Source organism: Apodemus sylvaticus, chromosome 3 (genome assembly GCF_947179515.1).
Source record: "Apodemus sylvaticus chromosome 3, mApoSyl1.1, whole genome shotgun sequence".
Classification (NCBI taxonomy): Eukaryota; Metazoa; Chordata; class Mammalia; order Rodentia; family Muridae; genus Apodemus; species Apodemus sylvaticus.
This window is the reverse complement of record NC_067474.1, coordinates 54,984,748-55,005,450: the sequence shown is the minus strand read 5'-3', so window position 1 is coordinate 55,005,450 and position 20,703 is coordinate 54,984,748. Positions and strand designations below refer to the sequence as shown.

The window sequence follows — 20,703 nt, the reverse complement described above, 5'->3', positions numbered from 1 at the left end:
CCTGGGTCCTCTCTGTCAGTACTAACCATTGAACCATCTCTTCACCATGGTATTTTGCTAACTCAAATGTTCTCCCCATGAAGGAAAACTTCAGTCTCTCAGACTGTTTTTAAATTCTTGACTAGAAAAGATGTGGAAGACTGTATTGACATGAAGTTCATTCACATACCTCATCCAGGTTGGTTGCAGCTCTTTTCTGACTTGGGCCTAATACCTTTATTCCTTACCCGTATAAAGCATCTGTACATTTCAGGAACATAGAAATAAAAATTACATCATAAAAGCCTATAATGCTTTGATGAACTGAGAAAAAAAGGCCTGCAGTGACACACTGGAAACACTTTGCAATCAGTATATTAGACAGTCATACATTTCAGTAACTGCTTAAATTCTGATATCCAGATTTAAGCATGTAAGCATGTGACTTCAAAACATACAAATCTATTCATAATTTGCTATACTACCAACAATAAATTGCAGTCATGGTGGAGCCTAGGTTGAATAGAATGCCTGTAACAGACCGAAGGAGCACCTTTCCTGGATTATACATGCAAATCATCTCCACATACAGATCTCATCACTTTAAGTTACTTGGGCTTTGGAAGTCACTACACCCAAGCAAGGGCTTTTCATGGTTTGAGAAGGGGAAAAGGTGATCATGTTCTGTTTATATATATTTAATCTGGTACAGCAGAAGGGAGTGCAGTTTAGAAGAGCAAGCCCTTCCTTAAGCAGTAGCTTACTATAAACTTCTGCAGAACTGTATCATTTCTATCACTAATAACACAGGCGAAGTGTATTATGCCACCGTCTAGTAAATGGCTGAGGCAATACAATGAATGCGAGGGCATCACAATTAGTTCACTTCATACAACTAGACAGACCAACATGTAATTGTTTTCTTTTGATTACCAGCTAAATACAGAATTTTAATCCCATAGCTTAACAACAAAGGGTCATACAACACAGACCTAGCATGTCAGTCTAATGTACACAGCTATTATCAGTTACACAAGATACGGCCTAATGGATGCTAGGGAACTTTTAAAACTAGTTTTACAAGTATTCATTTTCATCTTGAACATTGAAGTCATCATACATACAGGGCAAAGTCAGAGCTTTTATATTTGTGTTTATTCTTCATTTAACTTTTAAAACACTACTATAGTTGAATATTAAAACAAAAACAATAGCCAAGTAGTGAGTATATTATGATTACAGTCCTTCCCACATTCACTACTGCATACAGAATGTCAAAGAGTGACTGGCCCATTAAGAGGTCTGACACTGAACGCCACCTCTGGGGTGATGTTCATCATCCTCATACGCTTCTCCATTATAATGACGCCGTCTTTCCTGATTTGGATCAAAGTCCACCAGTTCTACCTGATCCATTTCATCAGTCTCTTCTACTTCCTTCCTTTCAGGAAGGAGTTTTTCCAGCAAAGAGAGTTTATCAGGAGAGAGAAAGCCATTTTCAGGAAAGTTTACCTGAAAAAATTTAAATATACTGGAATTATTTCCCCCCAGAAAAACACAATTACCCATTTCTTTATAGATGTACCTTGCAAATCTGGCTTAGAACCACTTGAACTCACTATGCAGCCAAAGAGGACTTTATTTAGAGACAAGGGTTTCTCTGTGTAGCCCTGACTGTACTAGAACTTGCTCTGTAGACCACGCTGGCCTCAAACTCTCTGCCTCCCAAGCACTGGGATTAAAGGTGTAGGCCACCACTGCCTAACAAAATGAATTATTCTTTCTTTACCCTCCCAATTCTACTTTCAAGTGCTAGATTATAGGCATGTACCACACCCAGGCCAGGTGCTAACAAAAATTAACTGTCACAGTACCAGTTGTAACCCATAGTTTAAGAGAAAGTCACTTGATGTTCCAATTTTAACTGGATAAAGGAAGATTTTAAATGCATTTGCTTGGTCTGTATTAGATTTTAATAAGCTAACCATTCTCAAATGTTCTTGAGTAACATTACAGCTTACCTTAAACTCAATGATTAGACGTCCCTTTTCATATGGCCGACGGTATATTGGCATACCTTCATTTAGCACACATTTTATATCCCCATGCTTGACAATCTGACCTAAAGACATCAAAGCCAAATTCTTTCTTAGGTATGATCTCATTTGTATGAGGCAAAGAAAAAAACAGGAGTAAAACAGAAAACCTCTGAGTTTTAGTCCAACAGCACTCTTGCCTTCATTTATGGCTTTTCCAAGAGGTAACCAATATTCACCCAAGGCCCTATAATTTCATCTCAGCCCTCAGCTTATATAACCAAGGAAGGAAAAGCAAGACACTTCCCTCAATAACTATTTCTTATAAGACAAGAAAAATGCAAACAGGGAAACAGGCTCATCTAGTTACCATACCTGGATGAGAAGTGATAACTATGGTTCGGTTGTCAAGAGTAGATATTGGCTTTTGGAAGCCGCACAATGCTTCAACCAGCTGTATGTCCATACACATGAAAAGGTCTTCTCCCCGCCTATAGCAATACAGATAGGGCATAGTTACAAATGATTATACACATACAACAGACAAACTTCTTTCACTACTCTGAAAACCAAACTACTAAATGCTGAGATTAACAAATTATTTTGGAAACAGCCAGCTATTTATTTGCTGAACAGGGCTTCAAAACCCTTAGGACAAGTGGTGCAGGCCCTATTTAACTGCCAGCACTTGTGAGGTAGTAACCAACGGCAGGCAAGATTGTCAAACTCAAGAGATCCACCTGCCTGTACCTCAAGGGCTGGGATTAAAGGTATGTGCCACCACTGCCTGGCTCTTATGTAGCATTTTTTAATAGTTAACATTTCCTCACATTTATAGTTTTCCAACACAGAATAATACCTGTGAAATATCCTTTCCTAAACAAGTTCTTTCACACAGCCCCCACAAATTATATATATTTAACAGTCCTAAATTTTAGTTTCTTATTACGATAGTTTGGATATTTACACATAAAACAATTCCGTATGAACCAAGAATGGGCAATTGGTGAAAGACATTACCTTTTCTGAATTGATTATCCAGAGATTGAAGGGGAGCAGTGTTTTCTATATAGCTTTCTCCAGCTGCTTACTGTCTATTTATGCTCACAAAAAAGAGTGATTAAGTCTTTACCTTGTAAAAACAGCATGGTCCTTCTGATCTAACACAATGATAATATCTCCTGGCTCCAGTCCTGGTTCTTGGTCTCCTTCTCCGTGGAATGTTATCTTCTGACCATCTTTCATGCCTAAACACAGATCAAGTTTGTACTTTTACTACTAAGGTCAGGATCATAGAATCTACTAAACTACAGATGTGGTCTGCAGATGCAGACTTCAGTAGTACAGTATTATGCCAAGGCATTCAATCCTCAGTATCTTCCTTCAAAATGTCCTGACCTCTACATGTGTGCATTACAGCATGTAGTACATGTCTTTGTGGATGACAGGAAAAAAAAGGGGGGGACTATTTAATCCAGTCTAGTTTGGCAAGCTGTAGCACAGGAGATGAGATAACTTTCTACAGTCAGGCTTCGAATCTCAGATATTCCCGACTTAGCTGCATACCCAACTTTCCCACACACATTTCATTCAAGCAACTGAGGATTAAAAATACTCATGTTGGGCTGGAGAGATGGCTCAGTGGTTAAGAGTACTGACTGTTCTTCCGAAGGTCCTGAGTTCAAATCCCAGCAACCACATGGTGGCTCATAACCATCCATAATGAGATCTGACACCCTCTTCTGGAGTGTCTGAAGACAGCTACAGTGTACTTACATATAATAAATAAATTAATTAAAAAAAATACTCATGTTAGAATCAAATTGACAACTGGCAAACACTATAGCCAGTTAACTATTCTGATCGTGTAACATGTAATTACTACCATTAAGCTACAGTGCCAACTGACTTTTTTTCCTGTTCTACCAGCAGTATTTCTAATAAGAAAACTACATTTTAAAATCCAGAATTCTTCTCTAGAAAGCTCCCTCCACTCTCCATTCTCATCTTCTCTGTATCTGTTACTCTGTTTAAAAAATAAAAACTCACAATCTTGTGCCATAGGTAGATTAATTACCCAGTACATGCAAAGACCCTGGTTTCTACTAGTCTGTACTGATAAAAAAACAAAAACAAACAAAAAACACAAAAAAGCTAACTGGGTAATTAAGACCTTTAATCCCAGCAGTCAGAAGGCAGAGCCAGGACCTCTGAGTTCAAGGCCAGCCAGTCTCAACCCATCCCCTACCCCACCCCAATGTTTACTATTGGATACTGTCTTAGCACATGTAGCCCATATAGAAAACACTTGAATATTTCCCAGTACAATGAATATTTTCCAATACAGCAAATGTTTTTGAAAAGGTTATGATATTTACTGAGATTCTTACTGCCCTTTAATCCTAGCTCACAACTTTTAGTTTCACTGAACCAGGCCACAAGCCCCAGGGATGCAGTCTCCACCTCCCAGACCTCCAGGGCAGAAACACACAGACTAGTAGATGGCCAAAGTTAGCAATTTTTTCCCCTTCCATGCTGGAAATTTCAACTCACTGTCTTCATGTTTGTACAATAGGTGTTAGCCACTGAGCCCAGGGCCCAAGTTTGGACGGCAGGCTTATGATCACAGTACTGGGAAGGCACAAGTGTCTTGGGCTACATACTAAAACCTTGCTGAAAAATGTTAAAAATGTAGAACAAAATCAATCCCAAACCCTTCCTTTGGGTTTCTCTGTATAGCCCTGGCTATCTTGGAACTCCTTCTGTAGAATAGGCTGACTTTAAACTCAGATCTGCCTGCTTCTGCCTCCCAAGCAATGAGATTAAAGGTGTGCACCACCACCAGACTTGCTATACTCCAATGTGAGTGAACTACACTACTATGAATCTGTAATCCAACACTTAGGAGGTAGAAGCAGGAGTTCATGGCAACTTTTATCTGCAAGAGTCCTACACCCTATCTCAAACAAGAAACACATTTTCTGGTCAAAAAGAACAAGGCTTGAAGTTAACCTTGGCAACAGAAAAAAAATCCCCATCTCAATAAAAGAAATTGGAGTTTTAAAAATAATTATAAATGACATGTTCATTAGGCCACGCCCCCACTGGAAGAATTACTGGCAGTTGATGTCACTGGCAGGAGTCCTTTTCTTAAATCCTGTAGCCACTGTTAAACTGTACATGTCCTAGTAAAGTTTATTCATCCCAATTAAATAGCATATCACAAACACCTCTACCAGAAAATGATACATTTGAAAAGAATTTAAAAGGAAGTGGTACAAAAGGTAATGATAAAAAAAAAAAATCACCAAAAATACATTACCAGTATGAATAAAATTGTAGAATAAAAAACATGATTCAGACTAGAGTAGATTAGTACTCACCCTTATCAATATGAACTTCTAAAATTTTCTTCTCTCGAACTATCTTTCTTCCATTGCAGCTTTTACATCTGTCTTTAGGACTGATGCGTTCTCCATGACCCTGGCACTCCATGCAGACCGACTGAATCTGCTGAACCATTCCCGGTCCAATCTGATGAATCCTGATTTGCATGCCTGTTCCCCGGCAGTTGGGACAGCACTCTACTGCTCCTTTCTTACCACCTCGGCCTAGACAGTTTTAAAAGAAACTTATACATTAACTTAGCTATAATTAAGAGTATAACTCCTTAGTATTTAAGACCTTATGTACAATTCAGATAAATTAATATTCTTCTTTGGACGTTTGAGAGAAAAACATGGTAGGCAAGCTATGGATCTCAGCAGCTGCCAAGGAGGCGGAGAAATCTTGCGTTTTGAGTTACGGTTTAAACAAACAAGACATATATGGGTCAGCAAAAGCAGTGGAGTTGGGGTGTCTTTAGATATGAAAATGCCCAGGAATATCTATCAGAGCACAGACAAGGGTGGGGAGAAGAGGAGATATAGGAAGGGAAGGTCAAGGCTTAGAGATCTGGCTCACTGATTAAAAGATTAAGATTGGCTGCCTTTCCAGAGGGCCTGGGGTTGATTCCCAGCACCCACATGGTGGCTCACAACCCTCCTCCAGTTCCAGGGGGATTTGATACCCTCTTCCAGCTTCCACAGGTACAGCATGCAGCAATAGATAAACACATACGAAGGCAAAACAAGGGTCAGGTGTGTGAGAGGAGGTGGTGGAGAACTGTAAAGCTTTCAGTCAGCTCTGAGCAGGCAATCCTAAAGGGAACGATATCTCTCTGCAAGCAACTGCTAAATTTCACTTTCAGAACACTTTAAGAGAGCAGTGAGATGGGCAGTAACTCCACAATTTTTGTTATTGACAAGGTTTTGCTGACCTCATAAGAGATCTAACATGGACTACTATGCCTAAGAACAGGACCATCCTTAGAAAAAAAAAGTAGGCAAACACCAGGAGGCACTCAGGAACTGTAGACAGAGTTTTAGTTAAGAGGCCAGCCTGGATGAGATGAAACTGGTCTTATAAAAAACAACAATCAACAATAACAAAATGAAAAATAAAACTTAAGTTTCAAAAAGATGCTAATTTGGTACCACCAAGACAGATAGGTAAGAGTTTGAAAAACTTTTGCCACCAAGTGATCAACCCCAGTTTGATTTTTAATGTATGCATGGTTGAAGAAAAAAACCTAATTACTACAAATTCTTTTCTGACCTCCCACAAAACACAACATGCATATAATAAATGTACAAAGTGTTTTTTTTTTTTAATTTTTTTTTTTTGAAAGTTACTTAGGATCTATACAGGATTGGGCCCATCAACATCTTGTCATAAAGGAAGGAGCTGATGGCAAGGCCTCATCCCTGAAGAGACTTGTAGCCACTGATTCTGGTGCCGGTCCTTTTGGGAGCAATCCCTCACCCAACCCATGTCCCTGTAAGCAACTCTAATGGGACTCACTGGGCGGCCAAGAGTTGGAGAATAGAACAATGATGAAAATTATACACAGACATGAAAATGTGACAACTAAAGCCATTACATTTCTCTTGAAGAAGATCCAGCTGTTTTTTTTGCACAGCATTCCAATTCTGTCTATCAGGGAATCCCCATGTTCAGAAAGTTGAGGAAGATATAAGGCCAGTTTATATCTACAAAGACTTAATTCTCAAAAACCAACTAACGACCCAACACTGAAGAACCCTTACCTTCACATTTGTCACAAATCACATTCTTTTGCAGAGCCAGTTTTCTTGTTGCACCATTATACAAGTCTTCTAAGGTCACTGAGAGCTGATGAACAACATTTTTACCTAGAATAAAACACTGCTCATTAAACACCTGTTTGTAGCGTTTCCTTGTTGAAGGCACTATAAAAATGGCAAAGGACAATAGAAGACCAGCCTCATGCTATATATCTTTTTGAGCTATACCTATATACAACATTCATCCAATCACTTGATTCTCAATTATAGATGGGGAAAATTATGTGAGCAGTTCATCTGCCTAAGAACACAAGAGGCCCTCCTAGAAACCCAGAAATTAAAATACTACCCTTAAAAGTCACTCAATGTTTAGGCACATTTCACAATGCAAAGCATGTATCTCTTTAAGGGTTTACTTATTAGGCATTATTAGGCAACATGGCTAGTTACTTAATCCAAACGTTCTTTAGCACAGTAAATTGTAATCAAGATTGGCTGGAGAAACCAATATTGTAACACTACTCAAATAGCAATTTCTACTATTTTTCAATAGTTTTTACTGCTAAGCTAGCACTAGTGTCTCAAAGTTCCCAGGCCTTTTGTTATAATACTGTCCAACAGAACTCTCTGTAATGATGGACACATTTTGTATGTACAATACTGCAAATCACCAGTTACTAGGTACAATTTTAAGTGTGGTGGCTACTACAGCTGCAGAGTATTTTTTCCCTCTAAATTAATCTCAATTAAGATTAAGATGCACACCTGGCTACTGACAAGACCGCCACACATATAATTAACTACAACAGGAAGTAGGTTGTTTGAGATCACATAAGGACAACCAGGTTACAGAAACGAAGTCACCTGTCAACGGTTAATAAGTTCCTAGCTAGTGATCCTTCCCCTAGGACTTTATCCATCATCATAGGCATTGCTTGATTACTAAGTAAAAAGTTCCAATCCTTTCTAAATACCATACATAAAGAAATACTCTTTAAATGAGGTGTTAAAAGTGTCACTACATCCTGCTTCTTTCTAGCTTCACTTTGTGTTTTTATTATCATAAAGAGAACATGTAAACAAGTAGGTTCTCACAAGTTGAAAGTTAGAGCTTTCTCAACTTTATACAGAGTACAAGAAAGAAAAAAAAAATAAATCTCTGGAAACTGACCAAGTACATTTTCCAGCAGCAACAGTTAACAAAAAACCCTCAAACTGATCTAAGCCAAAAGGTTAGTGGTAACTTTTCTGTAGCTCATACCATCTTATGGCTGATCAGGCTGATTGAGATTATAGGTTATTTGTGTGCATACATGATTATGTGAAAACCTAGAGGCCAGAAGAGGAGGTTGTCTGCTCTCCCGGAACTGGAGTTTCAGGCAGTAGTGAGCCAGCTACCTAATGTGGGTGTTGGAACAAAATCTGGATCTTCTACAAGGCAAATGTTCTTAACTACTGAGCAATTTCTCAGGCCCACAAATAAATTCTTATAAAAACATAGCAGTTTTTCAAGTCGTCTTAAATCTTTAAAAGGGCAAAGTGAAATTTAATGGCCTGCCTACTTGTTCTAGAACTGTGCCTACCCATTAGTTTGTATTAACTATATTGAGAACAAAGTGCTATGTTAACCTCCAATACTGTCTTCCCATAAACTCCTCCTTTTGGTCAACATTAAATGCACGAAAGTTGAGCTAGGAGAGCTGAAGCAAGAGTAGACAGGCAGCAGGCTCTCTGGAGACTACATTCTGCTTTCTTTCTTTCTTTCTTTTTTTCTTCCGGGACAGGGTTTCTCTGTGTAGCCCTGGCTGTCCTGGAACTCACTCTGTAGACCAGGCTGGCCTCGAACTCAGAAATCTGCCTGCCTCTGCCTCCCAGAGTGCTGGGATTACAGACGTGCTCCACCACCGCCCAGCTTACGTGCTGCTTTCTTGATAAGGTTTAGTTTTCTGTACAGGAAGGAAAAGGCCGCTGCACTCACCACTGGGTTCTAAGAGGTGGTATTATCCAAGATACAAAAGGGCTCAGAAACCTTAAGTGGTTATTCCACTGTTACCCTATTGTTGGGAATCTGTGGAGTTGGTTATACTTGCTTTTTGGCTTAGCTACTTTTTGATTACATAAAATCTCAATTATAAATAACACCAGAAGTCAGAGACACTAGAAGCTCATGGACAGAGTGTAACGTCATACCATTGTAAACTAGCATTTAAATAAATTCTCTAGTCTTCCCTCAGCAGCTTCTTTAATCTACTGCAAGTAAGCTAGATTTTTCTTACCTCTCCTTTCTCTTTGCATTCTTCCTCCTCCTCCAAAGAACATATCAAAGATATCCATGGGGGAGCCAAAGCCACCACCTGCTCCGCCCTCTTTAATCGCCTGCTCGCCTCCTTTATCATATAATTCCCTTTTCTTGGAATCAGCAAGAACTTCATAAGCTTGAGAAATCTGTTTAAACTGTTTCAGAAAAGGATATGCCATTAGAACCAACTGTTACAACCCACAGCTACTATATACACTTTCAGGCACCAGCAGAAAGATAAAACACATGGCCACACTGCTGAGCTGTTTGCTGGTGCACTCACCTTTTCTCCTTCATTTGGATTCTTATCAGGGTGGTACTTCAAGGCCAATTTTCTGTATGCCTTTTTCAATTCTTCCTGGGTGGCATTGGGTTTGACCCCCAAAACATCATAGTAAGTGGTTTCTTTCACCATTTTTTACAGCCTGAAATCAGAAAATGGTAACTTTAAACCAGCTTTAAACTTTTGTACAAAACATTCATCTGCTTCTGCCTCCTGAGCGCCAGGCTCAAAGATGTGCGCCGTGACTGGCTCTTAACTGGTAGGATTTTTTAACTACCAGAACTAAAGCAACCTGGTTTTTTTTTTTTTATCTCATATTAATAGCCTTCCCTAAAAGGTAAAAATTCCTGATATGATGATTCAGCTGTAAATTCTAACAGATAAAACATAAATTTCAGGGAATGCGAAGGAAAGCCTGTCTAGCAGCTGGTTCCTACTCTACTGCACTAACCCACGAATTATTGGCCTTCTTCCGGTTTCCTTTCCCCAGAGGTCTTGCTAGTAACCCAAGCAGCACTGAAAGGTTCCGTCCACTGGGTAGTACATTACCACTGCCTTTGTACATCTGATAAAGGCCTCACTCGCCGGAAAGACACTGGACACCCGGGAGTGGAGGAGTGGCTTAGGAGACAAGCTCCAGGGAGCAGGTGCCCGAGCCCCGTCGCCATCCTGCTCGCTCGCTCGCTCGCAGCTTACCCACTCTCGCCCCTCAGGCCTGCGAAGCGGACTCGCCCTCTGGGTTTCCCCGGCACCTGGCGCCGACCGTTAAGGTTTCCTTCCTTTCTCCCTCCCACCCTGATCGAAAAGGCGGAGGGGGAAGAAGGCCGGACCTCAACAAAGAGAGGGAGGAGAGCCAGGAGAAGCGCAAGCCGCAGCCTCCGCCCGGCTCCTCCCGCAGCCCCTCACCCCTGCCTCGGACCGCGCGTGCGCAGCGCTGCCCACCCGGCCCGGGCGGCGGAGCGCGGGGGTGCGCACCGAGGAGTCTGAGGCGGGAGGCGAGTTGGCTTGGGCCTTGGGCCGCCTCGTGGCGTGCGGGCGGGCAGGGCGCCGGGCATTCCCGGCAGCCTTCCGAAGACCGAGCCCGGCTCAGGGAACCCGCAGTCCCCGCCCACGCGGGACCAACCGCCTCCGGCTGCGGCTTCCCCGGCTGTCTGGTGTCCAGACCGCACGCCGCGACCGAGGGAGGCCCAAAGGCCGAGACTCACCGGTGAGCGGGCAGGCGCCGGAGAGCGGAAAGAGGAGCGTAGCACAGCGCAGCTCGGCCAGACGCTGCTCCTCCACCACCCACCGAGCGTTCTGGAAAGTTCCGCCCGGCCCGCCGCAGCCGACCTCTTTTGTAGCCGAGCCACGGCGCGTCACTTGCCGGAAGTCCCGCCCTTCGCTGCTGCCACCGCCCCTCGGTTACCTGAGCAACGGCGCGGGGGCGGGGAGTGGCTGCGCCCTAGGGCCTTGTGGGGGTGGACTCAAGCCCGGGTTCCCGAGCTCCGTAGAATCTTCTAGAGGCTTTTTCTTATTGCGAGGTAGCGGAGTGCGGAAGTCCTGAGGTGGAGAGGTCACGTCCCAGAGCCATAAGCCCGGGACCAGGGCTTCAGGCGCGGCGCTGGAGGGGGTCAGTGGAACCCAGCCCTAGGAGTCTAATTTTCTGCAGCTCCTTAGCTCTGAGCCTTGCGGGCAAGAAATGCTGAGCTAGGCGGCCTAGTCCCTAGACCCGCCTTGCAGGCTTTGGATCCCGTGGTTTCGCCCAAGCGCACTTCTGTCCGAGCTTTTTGGCCGAGCCCAGGTTTCAAATCCTTCTGGCTCTGACGACTTGGGTGGAGGGAACCTGGGACTGCACCAAACGGGGAAACATTTAGAATGCCTCCTGCAAACTGAGGGCCATGGACACCCAGTTTGACTGCAGAGTAGCAGCAAAAGAGCAAGATTAAATGCTTTAGCTTAGTGTTTTAATTTTCTGACTTAATTTCCAGTTAGTGAATCAAAATCTATAGTTGGCAAAGTTGACTCTTAAGCTTTCAACGGACAGAGAATGTTTTTCCTTATTCTATAACACAACAGACACATCAAAGTGGAGGTGCAAGCTTGAAAACATATTTTATAAAGATTAATTTCAATCGTGTGTGTGTGTGTGGGTGCCCAAGGAAGTCCGAGGCATGGAGTCTATGAATTTGCCTATTCCAGATGACTTAGAATCATATTTTACTTGGTTTTCTTGTTTGGATTTTTAATGTTTTTTTTTTAATTTTTTATTTTATTTTATTTTTTATTTACTGTTTGTGTATGAGCATTCTGTCTCCATGTGTGTCCCGGCCCCCATGTCTGCCTAGATCATGTGGAGGTTGGAATAGGGAGTCGGCTCCCTGGATCTGGAGGTACAAGCAGTTATGAGTCACCACGTGGGTGCTAGGAACTGACCCTGGGGCCTCTGCAAGCGCAGCCAGTGCTTTAAACTGATAAACCATCTCTCTACCCTCCTTCCTTAGCCTTGTTTTTGAGACAATAGTCTTGTCACATAAAGCCCAGACTAGCCCTGTAGTCTCTTTATAGGCAAAGCTTGCTTCAGACTGAACTCTCCAGCTTCTGAGCAGTTGTGAAGAGTAATAATACATGTTCTTAACCACGGAGCCTCCTGGTTTTGTTGGAAGTTGAACAAGCCAAAAAATTATAAGAGAAATCACAAAATACAGCTCAGCACTTGAACAAGAAGCAGTTGAGCACACGTCCTAACGGGAGTGTGGAGCGTGGAGTGAGATGCTTTAAACGTGTTGTATTGTGTGTGCTGGGGCTTGTGGCCGTTGTTGTTCTCTCCTACCTTCACGCAGGTAACTCGGGCCTTTAGTGCCTTACCAGCTGAGCAGCTGGCTCAGTGCTTTAGGAGCTCACAGGTAATTGGATGTAGCCAGAGGCTGTCTTCAAACCTACCCAAAGACATCTTGAGCTCTTGGTCTTAAAAAGCTAAGGATTTTGGCATTTCTACCTCGTGCTGTTCTGCCTCTCCATTGCAGCCTTCACTAAACTCTGTTTCAGTCACTAACACTACACCACTTTCCTTACAAACTTTTTGATTCTGTGCTGCGGTTTTGGCTGAGAAACATCTGATTTTTCTCTCAGATATCACATCTAGCAATAGGTTATGTCTTTAAAGCAGGGATTCTCTACCTTCCTAAGGCTGCAACCCTTTATTATAGCTCCTCATGTTGTGGTGACCCCCAACCATAAAATGATTTTCATTGCTACTTCATAACTGTAATGGTGCTACTGCTATGAGCTATAATTAATATGTGCCAAAGGTTTTCCAAAGGGATCAAGGCCCACAGGTTTGACAACTGCTGCTTAAAGCAGTTTTGAGTAAAATATCTAATATGCCAGGCATACTCTAGGCTTTGTCAATACAAAACTCTTGTAAGCCATGGCTCCTACCCTCAAGGAACTTAACTTGTAATGAGATTAAAAACCAAAACGAAACCAACCAAACAAACAGAGCTAGGCTAATAAAGTCTGCCTTTAATCCCAGCACTCTGAAGGCAGAGGCAGGCAGATCTCTAATATAGAGGTCAGGCCATTCTACATAGCAAGTTCCAGGGCTGCCAGAGCTACAGAGTAAGACCCTGTCTCAAAACAAACAAATAGCCTCAAAAAATTACCCGAGACCTCATATGTGATATGTTGTTTAGCATGGAAACGAAATCTTAGCTTCGTTTGGTGGCTCACCTAAAATTTCAGAACTAGGAAGTAGAACCAAGAGGCCAGTGAACTCAGGATCACTTGAGTTAGGTGTGACGCCATCTTTGGAGGGGGACTGTAACTCGGAATGAGTGCTTCTTGGCCTGTTTGAGGACCTAGGTGTGGTTCCTAGGACCACAAAAGAAGAAGAAAGAAAACTATCTCAAATGTGTTGTTTACAACCAGTCATTTTGTTGGGGTAAATAAATCAGCCTTGTTAGTTTTGATGTAGTTTGCCTGATCCCTGTTGAAATGTTTCAGTGGTTTCCAGTGTTTATGGTTAAGTGCTAAAGATCTCCAAATACAGCTTAGGTACTCACACAAACTATTTTTCTTTTGTGTTTTTTTCAACATCATATAGGCCTCATAAAGTTGAGACCACAAACCCTCTGTGTAGTCCAAGCCAGCCTCAAAACCATGATCCTCCTTTGTTAGGTCAGAGTTGATTTAAGTGATGTGAAAATAAAGAGGGGAAAAAGGTCCAGCTCGCCCAAGGCGAGGGGCCTTTGACCCTCATCCATCACCTGCACACACCACCATATTCAATCTCTAGAGCTCTATGTAGCACAGGTTGTCTTCAAACTTGCAATCCTCCCAACTCAGCCTGAAAAGAGCTAGGATTATAGGCTGGTACTACTACACTTGATGCAAATACTTCTTTAGGACAGACACCTAAACCTCCCGAGCCAATGTGAGTGCAAATTGAAAATTATAATGCTGATTCAAACTGCTTCCAGCAGCATGTGTGTGAGTGGGCTTGGCAAGTATGAGGGGATTCTGACTTGCCCTCTTGTTCTGTTAAATCTTTGCGAGTTTTACAAGTAAAAACTTACAATCAAATGTGTTGGTTTCTACCTGTGATCCCAGCATTTGGGAGGCTCAGGTAGGAAGCTCAGGAGTTCAGAGCCAACTGAGGCTACATAGAAAGTTTGGGGCTGCTTGGGATATTTGAGACCCTGTTTGGGAGTGTATGTGAGAAATTAGTATCTTATTGCTTTAAAGTTTTTTCTTTGTATGTAGTGTATGCAGTGCATAGACATACAAGCAGACAAAGCACACATACACCTAAAATGATAAAATAAAAAACCCCATACTTCCTGTCTTACTCTGTGGTGTAGGCTGGCATTGAATTTAGGTCAGTCTTCCTGCCTCAGCCTCCCAAATGCTAGGTAGGATTACAGGTATGAGCTGCCACACCTGGCCTTGTGCTGTTTACTCTCGTTGTGTGTGTGTGTGTTCTTATTTATGTATTTATTGTCTCATACAGTCTTATTTATGTAAGTACACTGTCACTGTCTTCAGACACACCAGAAGAAGGCATTGGTTCCATTATAGATGGTTGTGAGCCACCATGTGGTTGTTGGGAATTGATCTCAGGACCTCTGGAAGAGCAGTCAGTGCTCCTAACCGCTGAGCCATCTCTCCAGCCCCAAAGCTATCTTCTTAATTCATTCTGCCTTACAGAGGCTTCTCAGTCAGCCTTCAGGTCTAGCTTGGTAGTGTAACTGCCAGTGTGAGGGAAGGGTAAGAGAATGTTTGCTGATGTGTGTCTATCATGTTCCCAAGCAGTACAAACTTCATTTAAGTTACCCCTACTCCCATCTTCTTTTCTCTTTTGCTTTTCTGGGATAGAGTCTCATGTAGCCCAGGCTAGCCTCCATCTTGAATTTGGTGTGTTGTTCAGGATGACCTTGAACTCCTAATCTTCCTGCCTCCACCTAGTTTGGAACCCTGTCCAGCTTCTCTTCATGTTTTCTGGGGAGGGCACAGGTGGGTGACAGCAGGGAGGGCCTTCTCCAGGCACTGTTCACATGTTTATCAGCCACTCCAGGTGGGGTAGATAAGCATGTTCCCCGACATCTCCGACATCTCCGATGAGCACGCTGAGCACTGGGTAGTTGTAGGGTGTGAGCTGAGAAGTGTAGTGACCCCTGGGCGTGGCCAGGTTGCAGCTCTCGGACAAAGGCATTCAGTGGGAAAGTGGTCTGTCTTAAGGCCTTCTGGGTCTTCCTCCTTTTCTTAGGAGACAGTCTGAGCAATGTAAAACATTCTTTTTTTAAAAGATTTATTTATTATATGTAAGTACACTGTAGCTGTCTTCAGACACCAGAAGAAGACATCAGATCTCTTTACCGATGGTTGTGAGCCACCTTGTGGGTACTGGGATTTGAACTCATGACCTTCGGAAGAGTAGTCGGTGCTCTTACCTGCTGAGCCATCTCTCCAGCCCAATGTAAAACATTCTTTTTGCACACAGAGGACTTCAAGAATGAGGTTAAGATCTCACAGATGAAGTGCTGTACAATTTAGAAGAAGCTATAAGTAGGCTCATTCTCCAGGAGTGTAGAAACTTCAGGCATTGTATTTATTGTTGGTTCTTTAAAGGCTGCCAGTGTGGTGGCAGAGTGAGCCTGTAGTCCTAACTGCTCTGAAGGATATGGCAGGAATATCACTGGAGCCCTGGAGTTTGAAGACAGCCTGGGCAGCATGGCATCAACATACAGTATTTTTTTTAAAGGAAAGAAAAAGTAAGCCAGGCATTCTCCTGTGCACCTGTGACCTTTGGTTCCAAGCTGTAGAGAATCCTCCTTTCTTTGCTCTGAAGATCTTTCGCTCTCTCCCTTCCTATGCTCCCACCCCCCCCCCTCTTTCCTGTTCTTCTTATTCTGCTAAAGAAGCTTTATGCTTGCTGAGCACATGCTGTTCTGATGTCACTGAGCTGGATCTTCAACATTATGCCTTAATTTTATTTCACAGTTTATATATGGGATGAGTGATCAGTTTGGGGTATAGTTCAGAAGTACAGTGTTCACCTAGCATCCCTGGAATCCCAAGTTTAAACCCTAACGTCATCCAATTAAAAAAAAAAAAGAGTCAACTGTTAGAAATTATATCACAAGCCGGCAGTGGTGGCACACACCTGTAATCCCAGCACTCTGGGAGGCAGAGGCAGGCGGATTTCTGAGTTCAAGACCAGCCTGGTCTACAGAGTGAGTTCCAGGACAGCCAGGGCTATACAGAGAAACTCTGTCTCGAAAAAACAAAAAGAAAAACAAAAAAACAAAAAAACAAAAAAAAAAAAAGAAATTATATCACTCCATTCCTAAAAGCATCCAGAGCTTCTGAAATAAAATTCTTATTTCTTAGCAGAGAGGAGGAATCATTACTGTTTGGTTGCTGCCCACAGCCACCTCCAGCTACTTGTGATCTGGTCACAAGGTTACTGAGAGTTATAGTGTGCTCCATTGAAACATGCCCTCCCTTTTTTTGTTTGTTTGTTTGTTTTTCGAGACAGGGTTTCTCTGTATAGCCCTGGCTGTCCTGGAACTCACTTTGTAGACCAGGCTGGCCTAGAACTCAGAAATCCACCTGCCTCTGCCTCCCAAGTGCTGGGATTAAAGGCGTGCGCCACCACTGCCCGGCCTGCCCTCCCTTTTTATTCTTCTCTCATATATTTGGACTGAAGTTTCTCCTCTCTCTCCTACCCCCAGCCTCTCCCCTATCCACCATCCCTCTTCCTTAGATTCCCTCCCTTTCCCTTCTCTCCCTCAGGAAAGAGTAGGCCTCCTCCCAGGGACATCAACCAAAAAAAACCTGCATTAACAATCTATAATAAGACCAGACACACACCATCACAGTAAGTGATGAGGCAACCCAGTATGGAGGGAAAGGGTCCCACGAGGAGGCAAAGGAGTCAGGGGCAGCTCCTGCTCCCACGGTTAGGATTCCAACAAGAACACCAAGCTGCTTAGCTGTAAGGTATATGTAGAGGACCTAGGTCAGACTCCGATAGATTTCCTGATTTCTCAAGTTCCCGTGAGTCCTCGTCAGCTGATTCTATGGGCCATGCTGTCATGTTCTCGTGGTGTGTCCATGACCCTTCTGGTTCCACCTCAGCAGACCTCCCCTCCACGAGCTCTGCCTAATGTTTGGCTGTGGGTCTCTGCATCTGCTCCCATCAGTTGCTGGAGGAAATCTCTCTGGCCTCTCTGATGCTGATTTGCTAGGCTCAGGCCCCAGCACACTCTTCAGGCAGGACAATTGTATGTAGGTTGAAAGTTCTGTGGCTGGGTTGGTGTCCCAATCCCTCCACTTGAGGACTTGCCTAGTTCAGAAGATGTATGACCCTTATTTTTAACCAAAATCCTTATATGGCCAAAAAGTATAAATAGATATAGACATTATTTAAACAGCTAAAAATACACAAAATCACAGCACATGATAAGCATCTTCTATGCCTAATATAAAATGGCTGTCATTTATCAGAAAATGGTCAAATAATACAAATAGACAATTGATAGCCAAGTCAGTAAACATTTAAGACATGGTTAAGCACATTTCTCAAGAAACCCACTCAATGGCTGGCAAGATGGCTCAGTGGTTTTCACTTGCTGTCAAGCTTGGTCACTTGAGTTTGATTTCCAGAACCAACATGGAAGAAGGAGAGAACAAACTCCCATGTGTTGTCCTGTACCTCTCTATTAAAGGCATGGTTCACATATATACATAGACAATAGACACAGACACAAGACAATCAGATAGACACACATACACACACAGAGGGGAGAGGAGAGGTGAGGGGAGAGAGAGACAGAGAGACACACAGAGAGAGAACTCAAGTCCTCAATGTGGTAATGGCATTAGGTCAAGACAGGAGAATCATTAGTTCATGGCTAGCCTGGGTTATATCACAAGAGCCTATCTCAAACAGAAAATGGGGTAGGGAGATGGTTCATTGTGGGAGAGAACTTATTCTGCATATATAAGGACCTGAGTTCAAATCTCCAGCACCCACGTAAAATCTGGATGTGAGGTAGGCCTTGCGGTACATGCCTTTAATCCCATCACTGGGTGGGGATGGGGCAGGGGTTGTTGTACAGAGGCAGGCAGATCTCTCTGAGTCCCAGGTTATCTGGGGCTACTTAGTGATACCCTGTCCCAAAAACAAAAGAAGGAAAAACTGGGTGTAGCAGTTCCTGTCTGAAATCCTAGCACTGTAGAGGCGGAGACAGGTGGATCCTAGGAGCTCACTGATCAGCTAGTCTAGTCAAATTGGGATCTAGTCAGTTCTCCACGAGAGGTCCTATTTCAAAAACTGAGGTGCAGAGTCACAGAGGGTGACACCCAAGCATCTGCCTCTTGCTTTCCAGGGCATCCACAGAGAAGCACCCTCATTCACACATGTTCTTGTTAGTTTGTTGTCAACTTGACACACCTGGGAAAAGGGACCTTCCAGGGAAGATGTGCCTCAATCAGACTGGCCCCTGCCCCGATCTGTGGCACATTTTCCTAATTGCAAATGGATGCAGGAGGGCCCAGCTAACTATGGGTGAAAGGACTTTCAGCACCAAGATGAAAGGGCTTAAAAGGGGGGAGTATAGGGGATTAGGTGAGTATGGCTAGGCGGCGTGGGGGAAGGTGTCCAGGCGGGCCCTTGCCTGGGCACCTCTGCCCCTGAGGGACCACACACACACAGACATGGTATAGAATAGAGTTTATTCAGAGTAGGGGATGGGAGTTAGTGGTAGAGAGAGGTAGAGAGATAGAGAGATAGATAGATAGATAGATAGAGAGAGAGAGAGAGAGAGAGAGAGAGTGTGGAGGCCGGCCATGACCGCGTGGAGGGGGGAAGAGCCCCAGGGGCAGAAAGGTGAGAGAGTGTGGGAGAGCAGAGAGCAAAAGAGGGAGAGGAGGAGCAAGTAGCCCCTCTTATAGTGGGCCAGATCTCTGGGGCGGGGCATACCTGGCTATTGCCAGGTAGGTGTGGGGTGGAGCTTAGACAAAACCCCAACAATGGGAAGTGCCATCTCTGGGCTTCTGGGCCTGGGCTGTGTGAAAAACAAAATGGGGTGTGCTAATTGGTTTTTGTCACCTTGGAACAAACCCAGGTGTATCTAGGAACGAACAGGGAATCTGAGTGAGTGCTTCTGTAAGACTGGCCTGTGTGCAAGTCTGGGGGGCTGCCTTGATTAATGATTGATGTGGGAGGGTTCCCTCAGTGTGGCTGGTCCCACCCCTGGGTATATTCTGGTGGCCCTGAATGGTTTTAAAAAAGCAGGAGAGTAGGTTATGAAGAGCACATCAGTTACAGGACCTGTGTTTACCATGAGAGGGCAGTGGACCCCCTGAAACCACAGTTACTGATGGGTGTGAGCCACCATGCCGGTGAGAAGAACTGAACCTGGTCCACTGGAAAAGCAGTCAATGTTCTTAACCACTGAGCCATATCACCTGCCCCATTGTACTGGGGTTTTAGTTCAGTGGTGGAGCATTTGTGTAGCAAGCCCAAAGCTCTGGGTTTATTCTCCTGCACCCTCACCCCATCCCAAAGAAGAAAAGGAACAAAATGTCTTTTGATATATCCTCTGATCTGGATAATTTAAACTCATAAATTCCATTTGTCAATTTCTCCCCCAGTGCTAGGGTTGAACTCATGACTTTGCATTTACAAAACCACCACTCTACCACTGAGTTACATCCCTAGCTCAGAATATTTTTTTTCCTTTAAAGATTTATTTAGTATGCACAGATGTTTTGCATAATGTAGGTCTATGTACCACATGCTTGCCTGGTCCCCGAGGCAGAAGGATCATCTCTCCAGGCACCCAATAGTTTTTTGAGGAAGTCTTTTACAGTCCTCATTGGCCTCAAGCTTAAAACCATCCCTTCCTGAGAGCTGGGGTCACTTCATTACTCATGTGGGAGTATTTTACTTACATGCACATCTTTGTAGGTAATTCTCTACCTCACTTTGCTATCAGGTGTCTTTTCTAGATTGTATTTTTCCCATCTGGATTTTTTTTTTTTTTTTGGTTTTTTGGATTTGGTTTTTTTGAGACAGGGTTTCTCTGTATAGCCCTGGCTGTCCTGGAACTCACTCTGTAGACCAGGTTGGCCTCGAACTCAGAAATCTGCCTGCCTCTGCCTCCCAGAGTGCTGGGATCACAGGCGCGCATCACCACCTCCCAGCCCATCTGGATTCTTTTTTGTGCTCATAAAATCCAATGTGAATATGAATTGTTTTGCCTCAAGCTCTGCCCCCAATTTAGGAAGTCAAGTGGGAAAGAACATGTTTTTGTAGCTTAGCTTCAGCAGACACAAACCTCAGTCACCTGGGAAGAGGAAAACTCTGGAAGAGTTGCCTGGATGTAATTGGCCTGTGGCTATGTCTTTGAGGCATTTTCTTGATTGCTGATTGCTGTGGGAAGGTCCCATCTCAGTGTGTGAGGGGCCATTTTAGAC

The 20,703-nt window shown here is 43.5% G+C and overlaps 1 protein-coding gene across 2 annotated transcripts; it reads right to left on the bottom strand.

Annotated features, from left to right (window-relative positions):
- Window positions 1-336: 336 nt before the first annotated feature.
- Dnaja1 (DnaJ heat shock protein family (Hsp40) member A1) lies at window positions 337-11,082 on the bottom strand. Of its 2 annotated transcripts, none has more exons than XM_052176247.1 (9): window positions 10,947-11,082; window positions 9,742-9,883; window positions 9,436-9,613; window positions 7,163-7,267; window positions 5,399-5,626; window positions 3,148-3,262; window positions 2,391-2,506; window positions 2,001-2,101; window positions 337-1,491 (listed from the first exon to the last, which is right to left on the bottom strand). In XM_052176247.1, the coding sequence occupies exons 2-9, from the start codon at window positions 9,871-9,873 to the stop codon at window positions 1,273-1,275; spliced, it is 1,194 nt and encodes a 397-aa protein (XP_052032207.1). In that variant the 5' UTR covers window positions 9,874-9,883; window positions 10,947-11,082; the 3' UTR covers window positions 337-1,272. The 2 variants fall into 2 exon arrangements, with proteins under 2 accessions (XP_052032207.1, XP_052032209.1); XM_052176249.1 differs by lacking the exon at window positions 10,947-11,082 and adding an exon at window positions 10,438-10,546.
- Between the last annotated feature and the right edge of the window lie 9,621 nt (window positions 11,083-20,703).